This window comes from Brachycentrus maculatus, unplaced genomic scaffold (assembly GCF_059751285.1).
Source record: "Brachycentrus maculatus isolate JH-2025_06_01 unplaced genomic scaffold, ASM5975128v1 h1tg000172l, whole genome shotgun sequence".
In the NCBI taxonomy this organism is placed as follows: domain Eukaryota; kingdom Metazoa; phylum Arthropoda; class Insecta; order Trichoptera; family Brachycentridae; genus Brachycentrus; species Brachycentrus maculatus.
The window spans coordinates 52,989-67,065 of NW_028280925.1; the positions used below are offsets into that span (position 1 = coordinate 52,989).

At 33.4% G+C, this 14,077-nt stretch overlaps 1 protein-coding gene across 1 annotated transcript in view; it reads right to left on the minus strand.

The window, feature by feature from the left end:
* Positions 1-14,077, minus strand: part of LOC148308242 (obg-like ATPase 1) — a 34,210-nt gene that overhangs the window by 9,202 nt on the left and 10,931 nt on the right. The window contains exons 4-8 of the mRNA XM_088262032.1: positions 11,459-11,586; positions 4,797-4,972; positions 3,780-3,857; positions 3,602-3,699; positions 1,833-1,973 (exon numbers count right to left, since the gene is read on the minus strand). Of these exons, the coding sequence (XP_088118158.1) occupies positions 1,833-1,973; positions 3,602-3,699; positions 3,780-3,857; positions 4,797-4,972; positions 11,459-11,586 (621 nt within the window). The remainder of the gene's footprint in view (positions 1-1,832; positions 1,974-3,601; positions 3,700-3,779; positions 3,858-4,796; positions 4,973-11,458; positions 11,587-14,077) is intronic.

Here is a 14,077-nt window from a genome sequence, read left to right on the forward strand (position 1 = left end):
TATATATTTGTCGGATATAGTAGTGCGCCAGTGGCTAGTAGCGATAAGTGGGGCGGTCGCAGGGCTGTGTACAGACAGACAGGTAGAAATAAAGCACAAACACATCCAGCCGCGGCCAAATGACGAATCCAACCTCCATTTCATCTTATCGCTCCGTATTATTGTCATTATCTTCATCATTACATCGGCCGCGATCCGATCATCGCGCATCGGCCCCTATAATCACGCCATCCCCCTCCGACCGCCTACCCCTGCGCGAGACGAAAAGAGACGAAACAATTCAAACATTTTTTCCATCGAAAAAAAGTATAAGATCGATCTTCATATTAAAAACGTGTTTTTTCAAAAAAATCTTTTTTGTTAGTTACAGCTATAATTTATGTTTTGTATTGACTTATTTATAGATTTGGCGTTTAATTTGTAGAACTCCATTTTAATTTACGCATTAAATGTTAAATCAACCACTGATTTTTGAGTCCACTAAGTTGTACTTTATTGTTTAAAAAAAACGCATAAAAAATTGTGATAATTGTTTCGCCTAGTTATGGCATTTTCAAACGAATTTTAAAAAAATGCCATAACTAACCGAAATAACTGTCAACAATTTTTTTTTGTGTTTTTTTAACAATAAAATACAACTTATTAGACTCACTATCAGTGTTTGATTTAACATTTCATACATATTTTTTTTTATTGACATTTATTTGTATTTAATATTTTGCCCTATATTAATGTTGTATATATATTTTTTTAAATATTTTTTTAAACTTTCTTATTTGTGTTTCAGTCTTGTTAACCTTAATTAATCCCATGTCCCAAAATGAGAAAATGAAATCACTCATCGGGAATTATATATATGACTTATGTATGTAGGTAATATGTTTTGACATAAATAAAAATAAATATTATTTTTTGACATCTCATCAAAGATGAAGAAGAATATGGAAGTCTGGGGATTTACGGGGCTTACGACCGTCATAGGCTGGTTTGAGTGATCACTTTACACACGTGTAACATTCACCAATTCTACCCATTATTGACAACCACACTACTCAAATTCTCGGAAGTTCTATATATATGAACCAATTTAGAAACCTTGTTCATGAATCACTAAAACTTCACTAGAGACATCTATTGGTGAGATGTAAAGAAGCTTTTTATTAAGCAGAAACTCTTATATTAGTATGTGAGATCCGAATCCCGGATTATAATCACACACATGAGAAACGCCAGAAAATACCATTTTCATTTTTATTATTAAGCTTAAAATGTTGTAAATAAAAATAAATAATAATTCTTGGTGGAACTGCATTTTATACAATAAAATAGCAACTACACGGCTGTCCAAACTTAAAACACAGTAGGTAAGGGAGATTTCTTTTGTAATACGTTTTTTTGCATTTTTGGACTAAGTAGAACCTACTTAGTCCATAAATGCAAAAAAAAAGTACTCAAAAAAATGTCCCTTTCTGTGTTTTGAGTTTGGACAGCCGTACAGCGAAACCCGGATTTTACGTCCCCAGATTTAACATTTTTCCGCATTTACGTTTTTCTCACCAGTTTACGTCGAAAATATCTTGAAATTCGATTTTCGACTTGATGTGTGACGCTTCTTTTTTAGACATTATTATTTATTTCATTCGTTAAGTACAATTTTAGCAAACAAAAAAATAAATGTTGTTTTACCCCCAATTTATACGTTCCCTCCATTTATTTTTTTACATGAATTTCACCAAATTTTTTTTTCTCAATACCTCGCTTTTACATTTTCCCTTCATTTAAGTTTTTCTCAGATGGTTATTCAGTTAGTTAAAACCAAAAAAAAAACCCACCTCGTAATGTTGTTTTCCTTCAGATATGCTGCTTTCTCGTCTGCTTCCATGTCGGCCAGCTTGTTCTCGAAGGATCCAGAGAACGGGATGAGGAGTGCTCCAGGATCGTTCTTATCCACCCATTCCTTGAGCTTTACCAACCTGGATGGGTACACGACGAGAAATCAAACAAGAGGAGCTATTTTATTGATCTGAATGGTTAAAAATAAATAAATATTGTATATCAGTGATGAATGATCGAATTAAAAAATTAGCTTTTTAAAAAAACCGTTATTAATCTGGTTTTGAGATTCGATTCCTTAAAGCCCTTCAAGCTAATCAGTTTACAAATTTGGTCGCCTATTGCGTATTTTTAGCTTATGATATCGACGTGCCCTACGTAAAGTGCTCTAACTGCATTTTTGTCAATTTTGTGATATTTGGTGTACGTTATCAACTGACCCTTATCTACAAATATAATCAAAGAAAAAAAATATATATAAAATAAATTACGCCTAGTTTTCAGGCGTATAAGATGCTATCTACATCGAATTTTCGAAATGAACTGAACTCCTAAAACGCTAACTACTTAATTTTGACAAAGCATAAAGTTTTAAAACGATTTAATCGATTATTTTATCGTGTTTTTGAATGTTTAATACTAGTTCATTTCATGTAAGACATTAATAAATAAAAATACATTTTGAGTGTGTCCAAATAATTGTTCACAAAATCTGGGTTATCTCAAATTACAGGAGTTACCTTCATATCACATTGTCAATAATGGGTAGAATTGGTGAATATTACACGTGTGTAAAGTGATCACTTAAACAAGCCTATGACGGTCGTCAGCCCCGTAAATCCCCAGACTTCCATATTATTCTTCATCTTTGATGAGATGTCAAAAGATAAAAATCAAAAATAAAAATACGTTGAAAAAATCTTCTAAGCTCTCTCCTGTAAAGTAACTGATTTGCAGATAGAGTACTTTACGTAGGGGCCGCCGATATATTATATGTATTTGACATGAAAAATCAAAAGCTGGAAAAAATGTAAACATAGAAAAAAACACGTTTTTTGTAACTAAGAAAGAATCTTGATATTGAAATTTCTGCATAAATGAAGAAGAAAATGGTAAAGGTATAATAATAAGTCAAGGTGTTTACAAAGCCTTACGATCTGTCATGTTGAAGTGACCACTTTATACACGCGTAACATTCATCATTTCTACATATCGCTCACTCCTTTCAAGAACGTCATAAATCAAAAAACTTGATTTTTCAGGAGAACGTTTTTAAAGTTTAAAAATATAACACTATGTATTAAAAATAAATATCTAGCCATTTATTGAACTTTTTACTGTGCAACAGATCTTTTTAGGTAAAACCTGAAGGTTTTTTCTCCATTTGAAAAACATTTAGTATATTTAAAAAAAAATAATTAAACAATACGTTTTCTTCAAAATGCAAAAACAACACTTTCTGCCCTGTAGGGGGTAAATATTAAGTTAAAAATATGCCACTTTTGCTGGGATATAGTACATTTTCTGGGCATTCCGAAAACATGCAAAACTAAAAATTGACGATTTATTATTTATGACGTTCTTGAAAGGAGTGAGCGATATGACAACCATACCGCTCCCAGATATACGATATATTATGGTTGCCAATCGTGGGTACAATGTTGAATTTTACACGTATTTTCAGTGATCATTATGAAAGGTCATAAGCCCTGTAAATACCCAAACTTTTTCACCTATGTTGGATGTCGAAAAAAAGAAAATTACTTACCACTTATTCTTTTTCCTAATGTAATCTTTCTCGGATAGGTTCACAAGATATATGGCGGGCTTGGACGTCAAGAACAGGTGCTTGTTTAAAACTTCAATCTGGAAAAAAGATGGCGTATAATATCTCCAGAGACCTCAAAATATTGTGATGTGTTCGACAAGTCCGCCTTTGCCCTTACCTCTGCTACACTCCAATCGCCGAATCTAATGTGCTTCTTCTCGTCACAAAGAACGGATTTGATCTTTTGCAGAGCATCCTGAAAAAAATATAGAAAAAAATAACATAAGTCTATTGAAACAATGTTCCTATTGGGTGCTAGGATAATTTCAGCATTAATCCACTTTTCAAGTAGAAGTGTACTAAAACCATGAATAAAAAATAAACTAAATAAAGATCGTTGAGGCTATTTCTAGACATAAATTCACTCAAGAAAAAAGACAATTATAAATAATTATTAGCTACCGTGCTGGAGGTCCTGGGTTCGATTCCCAGGGGGGGAGGTGAAAATAAATATTAGTGATTTAACACTGTAATATTTATTTCATATTACCCTGGACTGGTTCCTGAAGCGCAAGAGTGATCACCTTGCCTTCATGTAAGTAATGATCAAGATAACACTGCGTCAATTTGATGCAGTGCCCTATGCACCAGTAGGTGCGGATAAGGGTTATAAATAAATAAAATAAATAATTATTGAAATCATGATCAAAATTTATCTTGGTAGGTTTTAAAAACGACCAAAGAATTCGCTAAAGAAAACAAAAGAATAAAAAGATAAATATCAGAATCGATAGTCATTATTAGTTTTGAAAATATACAAAAAAAACTATGAAAAAATTATATATAACAGAATCAATCAATTTTTATAAAAATGTCTTGTTTAGTCTAATTATCCAAAATTTATCTTCAAAAATCTTGGTAAAACTTTTAAATATATTTTTTTTAAATCACCAGTGACAAAATAAGATAAATATTTCATTTATCAATCAAAATTTATCTTAAAAAGTATCGATTCGATTTTAAAAACAAAAAAAAATCACTTATGAAAAAAGCAATTAAATGAATAATAATTATTGATATCAGAATCTACCAAAATTGATCTTAAAAAGTCTTGGTTAGACTTAAAACGTTATTAATAAAAAATTATGCTAAAAATCTTGGTTAGTCATGGAAATGAAGTATAAAATTGACTCACAAACTCGGGCTTGAGTTTCTTGTCCCCTCCGCGGCCGGCCGTCTTCTCCAGCTTGTCCAAGTTCTGCAGCAGGTACTCCTCGTCCTTGAGCCGCAGTTCCTCGCCGATGATCTCCAGATCCCTGGTGGGGTTCACGTCGCCCTCCACGTGGATCACGTCGTCGTCCTCGAAGGCGCCTGGCAAAGGGAAACGGCGGTGAGTCTCGATCCCCGAAATGGTGCTTCGAGCTAATTTATGTATTTATCTATCTTCTTCTTCTTCTTCCTTTAATTAGGACTAGGTCCTGTCATTCTCCGGTCCGCTCCTGGTAGGTGGAAGACCAGCTATCTCTCCATCGTTTAGGTGGTCATAAGTTTTTTTTTGTAACTACAGACAGTTGGTAGAATTCCATATTGAATTGTTGGGTAATATTTCCAAAATTAAACAAGGTTTGAATTCTACATTTATTTATGTATTATGTTAATATGTGACGCGTTTCGTCTTATTAGGACATTATCTTAACCCTTCACTGCATAATAATAAAAACAATAAAACCCTTATCCGCACCCCAATAGTGCATAGGGCACTGCGTCATATAAACGCAGTGTTATCTTGATCGTTTACACATGAAGGAAAGGTGATCAGCCCTCCGCTTCAGGTACCAGTCCAGGGTAATATTGAATAAATATCACAGTGAAAAAATCACTTATATTTATTTGCCCCCCCCTTGGGAATCGAACCCGGGACCTCCAGAACGGTAGCCGAGCGTGCTGACCATTACACTACGGAGGCTTCACTGCATAGCGTATCAAATTTGTTTCATACCCAAAAGTTAGTGTTAAAACTTCCTTTAAAAATATAAGCAAACATTCTTTGTTGTTACTGATTAGATACATTCATAACTCACGTATATAGTTCATAATTTAGCCGAAAGAGGCGCTATGAACGCCAAAATAATAATTTAACTTGTCTCTCGAAGACGAACTGTCAATGCAGTCATGAAGTCGTGCAAAAAAAGTCATGCAGTGAAGGGTTAAGTCTTAATAATTGTTTACAACATTTTGAGTGTGTCCAAATACTTGTTCACGAAATCTGGATTATCTCCAATTACAGGAGTTATTTTCATATTATTTTTTGATATCTCATCAAAGATGAAGAAGAATATGGAGGTCTGGGCATTTACGGGGCTTACGACCGCCATAGGCTGGTTTAAGTGATCACTTTACACACGTGTAACATTCACCAATTCTACCCATTATTGACAACCACACTACTCAAATTCTTGGAAGTTCTATATATATGAACCAATTTAGAAACCTTGTTCATGAATCACTAGAGACATCTATTGGTGAGATGTAAAGAAGCTCTGCTTAGTAAAAAGTTTCTTTACATCTCACCAATAGATGTCTCTAGTGAAGTTCTAGTGATTCATGAACAAAATTTCTAAATTGGTTCATATATATAGAACTTCCAAGAATTTGAGTAGTGTGGTTGTCAATAATGGGTAGAATTGGTGAATGTTATACGTGTGTAAAGTGATCACTTAAACCAGCCTATGACGGTCGTAAGCCCCGTAAATGCCCAGACTTCCATATTCTTCTTCATCTTTGATGAGATATCAAAAAATAACTTAATAATTGTGTTTTGAATATTGAAAGCATTAACTTTGTGGATCATATTGATATATTATTTCGAGAAATAAAAATACTTTGTGTTCTGATCCACTCACATTTTTATTAACCAACTAGTTTCGGCAACATCCTGTTGCCCTCTTCAGGGTTTCATTTATTACTAAATATATATATATATATATATATATATATATATATATATATATATATATATATATATATATATATATATATATATATATATTTATTTATATATATATATATATATATATATATATATATATATATATATATATATATATATATATATATATATATATATATATATATATATATATATATATATATATATATATATATATATATATATATATATATATATATATATATATATATATATATATATATATATATATATATATATATATATATATATATATATATATATATATATATATATATATATATATATATATATATTCCTTTATTTTACATTAGAATAAAGGAACATATGAGATGTCTTAATAATAACAATTTTTCGGAATTCGCGGACCACATCTTATCTAATAATCATTCGTTCAATTTTGAAGATGGGATAGAAATTTTGCATTGTAATAACAGAACTAGTCAAATTAATAATTTGGAAGTGTTAGAAATAAAAAAAAAGCGGTTAAACAAAAATTAAATATAATTAACAACCAAATAAACGTTAGTCAAAGTCCCATTTTTAATATTTTTCCCATAAAATCAAACCCAACCTAAACAGAGTTATCCCCTTCCTTGCTCTTACCCCTCCTTAAAACACCATTACCCCGACCCCTACCCTTTTGAAACCCAACAACTTGTACACTGTTTCTTTTTATATATATATTTAGTAATAAATGAAACCCTGAAGAGGGCAACAGGTTGTTGCCGAAACTAGTTGGTTAATAAAAATGTGAGTGGATCAGAACACAAAGTATTTTTATTTCTCGAAATAATATACTTAATAATTGTCTTAATAATTTCATAATGTCTTAATAAGACGAAACGAGTCACATATTAACATATACATAAATAATGTAAAATTGAATCCAATAAACCTTGTTTAATTTTGGATATATTACCCAACAATTTTGGTCATAAGTTTCCTATATTTATCTATCGCGTGGTCATAAGTTGTCACATCACATCAACATTCTCAATAAAGTGTATAACAATAGCACAAAATATCTGATAGTCAATTTTTTCGGGCTAATTGAACACGCAGGTTATAACTAAAGAACTATCAGTAAAATAATTTTAATGTTCAATTTTAATCGATTGTAAATATATATCATCTATAACCATGTCTATCCATAATAAAATATAATCCTTTCCTTTGATCCTATCCCACTTTTCGACTCCTCACTTGATCTGAATCCCAATATTGTTATTATATTAATATATTGTGATATAATATCTCATGGGAGAAGATCATCATTTGAGGCGGTGAAAATGTCATGATTCAGAGTAATTTAAATTATATTTGGCAAAATCATTCTGCATAAAAAAAAACAACTATAGAGTAATTGGAATGCGGTTTTCGTCACTACTCTGTGAGGAAATGAATACAATTTGCATTTAGCTGTCATATCGTGCAGTACAGCTTTCTGCTTCCGACAGGATGTACTGTGGCGGAACACGGTCTCCATAAAGACTGCTTAACTTGAATGTAAATGCCCAGACTTCCATATCCCTCTTCAAATGATATCAAAAAAATATTTGCAATGTCAAAAATATATAAAATAAGGAATAAAAGAAACATATTTGGCGAACAAAATATATATATATATATATATATATATATATATATATATATATATATATATATATATATATATATATATATATATATATATATATATATATATATATATACACATATATAAATATATTTTTTAAATTGATGTCAGTAATTTTGCTGCATAAAAAAATATACCCTTGCATCTCATTTGAAAGTTTGATCATATCAAGTTTGCATGTCGCATTTCCAGGCGCTCGTCAATAAGACGAATCTAGTTTGCTTTTAATAAGTTTCATATTATTTATTGATTGAAAAATATTTTCGAGAGTCGAAGAGTCTTCTCGCGGATATCACTCACTCCTTTCAAGAACGTCATAAATAAAAAATCGTCAATTTTCAGTTGTGCACGTTTTCACAATGCCCAGAAAATGTACTATATCCCGGCAAAAGAGGCATATTTTTAACTTAATATTTACCCGCTACAGGGTAGAAAGTGTTGTTTTTCCATTTTGAAGAAAGGGTATTGTTTAGTTTTTTTTTAAAAATATACTAAAAATTTTTCAAATGGAGAAATAACCTTTGAATTACCTAACGTCCAAGTGAAATCTAGCCATGGCTTATGCAACACCCTTATATCATGTCCCTTCTCAGGCTTCAACTTTATAAGTTTCATAGCCTATGCCTACTTGTGAGTGGATTTTCTCTTTATGTTTAAAGTTACTACAATTTCATGTAATTCATGAGTGAAAATTCTAGGCAAAAACACTCGCTTGAGAAATAACCTTCAGGTTTTAGCTAAAAAGATCTGTCGCACATTAAATAGTTCGATAATAACCTTCAGGTTTTACCTAAAAAGATCTGTTGCACATTAAAAAGTTGAATAAGTGGCTTGATATTTATTTTTAATACATTGTTTTATATTTTTAATCTTTAAAAACGTTCTCCTGAAAAATCAAGTTTTTTGATTTATGACGTTCTCGAAAGGAGTGAGCGATATATGTGCTGGAGCCGCACTTAAAAGGGTCAAAGAGCCGGCTCCGAAGCCACACTTTGCCGACCCATGCTCCCGCAGGAGAAAATTCACTTTCAATCGATTCCACAATAATAACCCACGTTGCTAATGCAGTGAAAATGGCTGTCTAATAAGCTGTACGGCGTTCAGTGGCGGCACGCGGCGGTGCATGGACCACCGAGGAGGGGCGACTCGTGACGAAGATCACGACAGTGGAAATTGCAGCCAAGGACAATATCAAATTGCTCGGTAAATTAATCATAAAAAAATATCATTCGTAGTTTGAAAGATACTTTATGCCAGCGGTGACAAGTTAACTAACCATCCGTCGCTAACACCGCAGGGGTAGGCAGAGAACGCCACATCACTCTTTCCTCGCGAACATTCTTCGCCTCTCGCACATTTAAGCATATCCTCATACATACCCGCCGATTATTCTAGGTTAGTTAATTAAGTATAGGGTCCGCCATCTAAAGTTTTTTTTTTCAACTAGTGCTTATTTCGTGAATGGTAACACTTAGCTCATGTCTGATTTGACAGATAATTAGTTTTATCCTTCCGCTGAGCGAATATGGTTGTGTATACGCTTGAACAACGCTGGGAAATATTGCGACATTCGACTTACAGAAGATGCCGATTTTGCCAAAAAAATCATCTTTTCGGATGAAGCTCATTTTGATCTTGGCGGGTATGTAAACAAGCAAAATTGTCGTATTTGGGGCACAGAAAACCCGCACGCATACATTGAAAAGCCGGTACACCCAAAACGAGTCACTGTTTGGTGCGGATTTTGGTCCAGAGGCATAATTGGGCCATTTTTCTTTGAAAATGAGCAAGGAGTGGCCGTTAGTCAATGGCGATCGTTATCGGGCCATGTTGAACGGATTTTTGTTCACAAAAATTGAAGAGGAGGATATTGGCAACATTTGGTTTCAACAGGACGGCGCTACGTGCCACACAGCCGAAGCTACACTCGATGTTTTGCGCCCCATTTTCAAAAAAAAAAAGTTATTTGGCGGACCCTTTATAATAGAACAAACTATTTTTAATTAATGTTTTACTTATTATTTTTCGACATCTCATCAAAGATGAAGAAGAATATGGAAGTCTGGGCATTTACGGGGCTGACGACCGTCATAGGCTGGTTTAAGTGATCACTTTACACATGTGTAACATTCACCAATTCTATCCATTATTGACAACCACACTACTTAAATTCTTCGAAGTTCTATATATATGAACCAATTTAGAAACCTTGTTCTTGAATCACTAGAACTTCACTAGAGACATCTATTGGTGAGATGTAAAGAAGATTTTTACTAAGCAGAAACTCTTATATTATTATATTATCTGCAATCGGAGATAATCCAGATTTTGTGAACAAGTATTTGGACACACTTAAAATGTTGTAATGTTTTACTTAGTAAATACCACTAAGTAAAACATTAATTAAAAATTCATAGATTTTACCGTTTTACTGTTAACGATGAAGATAACTCTGCGTTTATATGATGCAGTGCCCTATGCACCATTGGGGTGCGGATAAGGTTTCGAATGAAATGAAGATTTTACCACAAAGTGACTGCTGAATCAATTAATGAATGAAATAACCTAACCTAAGATTCTTCCCGAATTATTTTACATACTGTATGGTAAACACCTGAAAACATGGTTTTCAATGCGTTCATCCTTCAATTGACACCTTCTTTCACGTGCTATTTAATCCAGCCTACGACAGGTCGTAAGCTCTGTAAACACCTAGACTTCCTAGATATCCTTCTCGTCTATGTTGAGGTACCAATATAAATTACAACCAAGGACACACTCAATATATCCTTAATGATTTTTTTTTAAATAATACAGAAATATTTCGTAGTCATACAGGAGAAAGTGACCAAGTGCATTTTTTTTTTTACAAAAACGTGATCATTGACTATTTGATATCTTACTAGCTTAATATTGCCCTGAAAAAATCCCAAAGGATTTTAAACTTGGAAGTATAATATATTGACTTGTTAAAAATGACTAACTGCATTGATTTTTATTTTCTTACCAAGCAAAAGTGACTTAAGTGGCCCTCCTGAACATTTTACGTTTTTTTAGTTGGTCACTTTCTCCTTTACGACTACGATTTGTGTTTTTATTGTTTACAAAAATAATTCAATTTCATACTATTTCAAGGACAATTACTCTCAAGTGTTAGTCGACGTCAGGGGGGCCTGACATGACACGAACGGAAGAAGAGAAAGATTGAATGATGATAAGATGAACTTACGGCAAAGATGGAAGATGGCGTCGCACGCCTTGATGTGAGAGAGGAAGGCGTTCCCCAAACCCTGGCCCTCGGACGCTCCCTTCACCAATCCTGCGATGTCCACCACGTTCAGGAAAGCAGGAACCTTACTATTAACAAAAAATCAATAACCTGTTAACTAAACAGTAACACCATACCAAGAATGAATTTTTGGATAAGAAAAAAGACCAAGGTAACAGATGTTGCTTAAAGAATCCCGGAACAAAAGTGAAACTGGGCAGGTCATGTGGCGCGTATGTCTGTCATTTGACATTCTGTTTACATGATCATTCCAGTATCGCCTTCGTTGCCGTCCCCACCTCACGATATCCTCCGTCTTACACATGCTCCGGATATTTCTTACTCGGTCTCGCAATGTCCGGTTATGGATCGGAGAGTCTTCATCTCGGAGGTTCGAAGTCGAGATTTTGTTCTAGAAGTATATGCTCTTTTGCCTCAATCCCATAAGTGGCTATTGGTCGAACACACGCTGTAGATATGTTCTGTAAATATTCCAGGCCTACATATTCTTACATTTGATTTGATTTTTTTTAAACATTTTCATCTAAGTTGAGATATCGAATAAACCTACATTCGAGCGTCATGCAAATTACTTTTTTACAATTTTCCCTCTTTGACAAATTCTAAAACACAAAGTTATTCCGGCCAGAATTCACTTTAACCCGCGCCGAGAAAAGATCAAGGGAATTTTGTTTTCGCACACCCCCCAGAAATTCAATAAGGCTCCTGTGCAAACCGGGGGCTCTTTCGGCGCGGGGAAAAAAGCGTAATTTCGACTGGAGGGATCGTCGGGGAGGGCGCGCCAACCGTCTCGCAGGGCCGGGCCGGGTGGCCCCGTCTCGGCAAGGGGGAAATTAGCATTCCAAATGGGAACCTCACTCGACGTGGTGCTCTGCCCTGTGGTGCATGCATAACCGGTGGAAATAGCAGGGGATACCAACCTAAGAAATTGCGCCAGGATTTATCGTTCAAGACTCTAAGAAATTGCACAAAGATATATTGTTGAGGATTAAAAATGCTGATTTAGGAGACCAATATAAGGAACTGCGCTAGGATTAATTGTTGAGAATTAATAATGATGCTTTAGGAGACCAAGCATTAGGAGAAATCGCGCTAGGATAAATTGTTCTAGACTAAGTAATTGCGCCAGGATAAATTCTTCAAGACTCTTCAGAAATTTCTCCAGGATCAATTGCTTAAGAATAATAATGCTGGTTCGGGAGACGAATCCAAGAAATTGCACTAGAATCAATCATTCAAGACTAAGAAATTGCGCCAGGGTCAATTATTGAGGATCGATAATGCTAGTTTGGGAGACCAATCTAAGAAATCGCGCTAGAATCAATTACTCAAGGCTAAGAAATTGCGCCAGGTCAATTATTGAGGATCGATAATGCTGGATTGGGGGACCAATTTAAGAAATTGCGCTAGAATTAATTATTCAAGACTAAGAAATTGCGCCAGGGTCAATTATTGAGGATCGATAATGCTGGTTTGGGAGACCAATCTAAGAAATTGCGCTAAAATCAATTATTCAAGACTAAGAAATATTTCAAGACTAAGAAATTGCGCCAAGGTCAATTATTGAGGATCGATAATGCTGGTTTGAGAGACCAATCTAAGAAATTTGGCCAGGATCAATTGTTCTAGAAATAAATAATAAATAATTTCTCCAGGATCAATTGCTTAAGAATATTAATGCTGGTTTAGGAGACCGACTTAAGAAATTACGCCAGAATCAATTGTTTAAGGCTCAATATACGATAAATCGCAACTAAATTTTCTTTTAGCCCAGATAACATTTGACGTAATTGATTTTTTTCTTGAAACATCGTTTTCGCATTGAAAAAACAAGTTTTACTTCGAAAAAAAATATACGGTTTTGAGAAGAAAAAAGATATTGAAAGGTAAAATGTTTACCAAGTTTATACAGTTCCACCAAGAAATATCAGTACAAAATTTAAACCTTTGTCTAGAATGAGGTAAATACTTAAGGCAACCAATGTCAGGTCGTAAGCTCTGTGGATGTTCAGGCTGTGAGATATTATTTCCACAGATAAAGATGTCTTTTTTTAGATAATTGCGAAGGTTGAGTTCCCCTGCAAAGGAGGCAATCATTTGCGTACTGTCACGCGTGATTTGACATAATTTGAATCGTTATTACAAGGTTTACATAGTCGAGACTCCGGTTAGGACGAGGTTTTATTTCACGAGGAAATTGGGGGAAACTTGCGAAATTGCTACACCATTATTGGTTATCCGTCACCGGAAGTTAGTACGTACTAGTATGTGTGTACATATATATATATATATATATATATATATATATATATATATATATATATATATATATATATATATATATATATATATATATATATATATATATATATATATATATATATATATATATATATATATATATATATATATATATATATATATATATATATATATATATATAACGTGGTAATATTTTTCTTTTGTAAATTGGGTGTAAATAATATGTAAAGTGGGTGTATAATAATAAAATAAACAATGTGTTGCTTTGTAATTAAAGAAACGACAATAAAAGTTTAT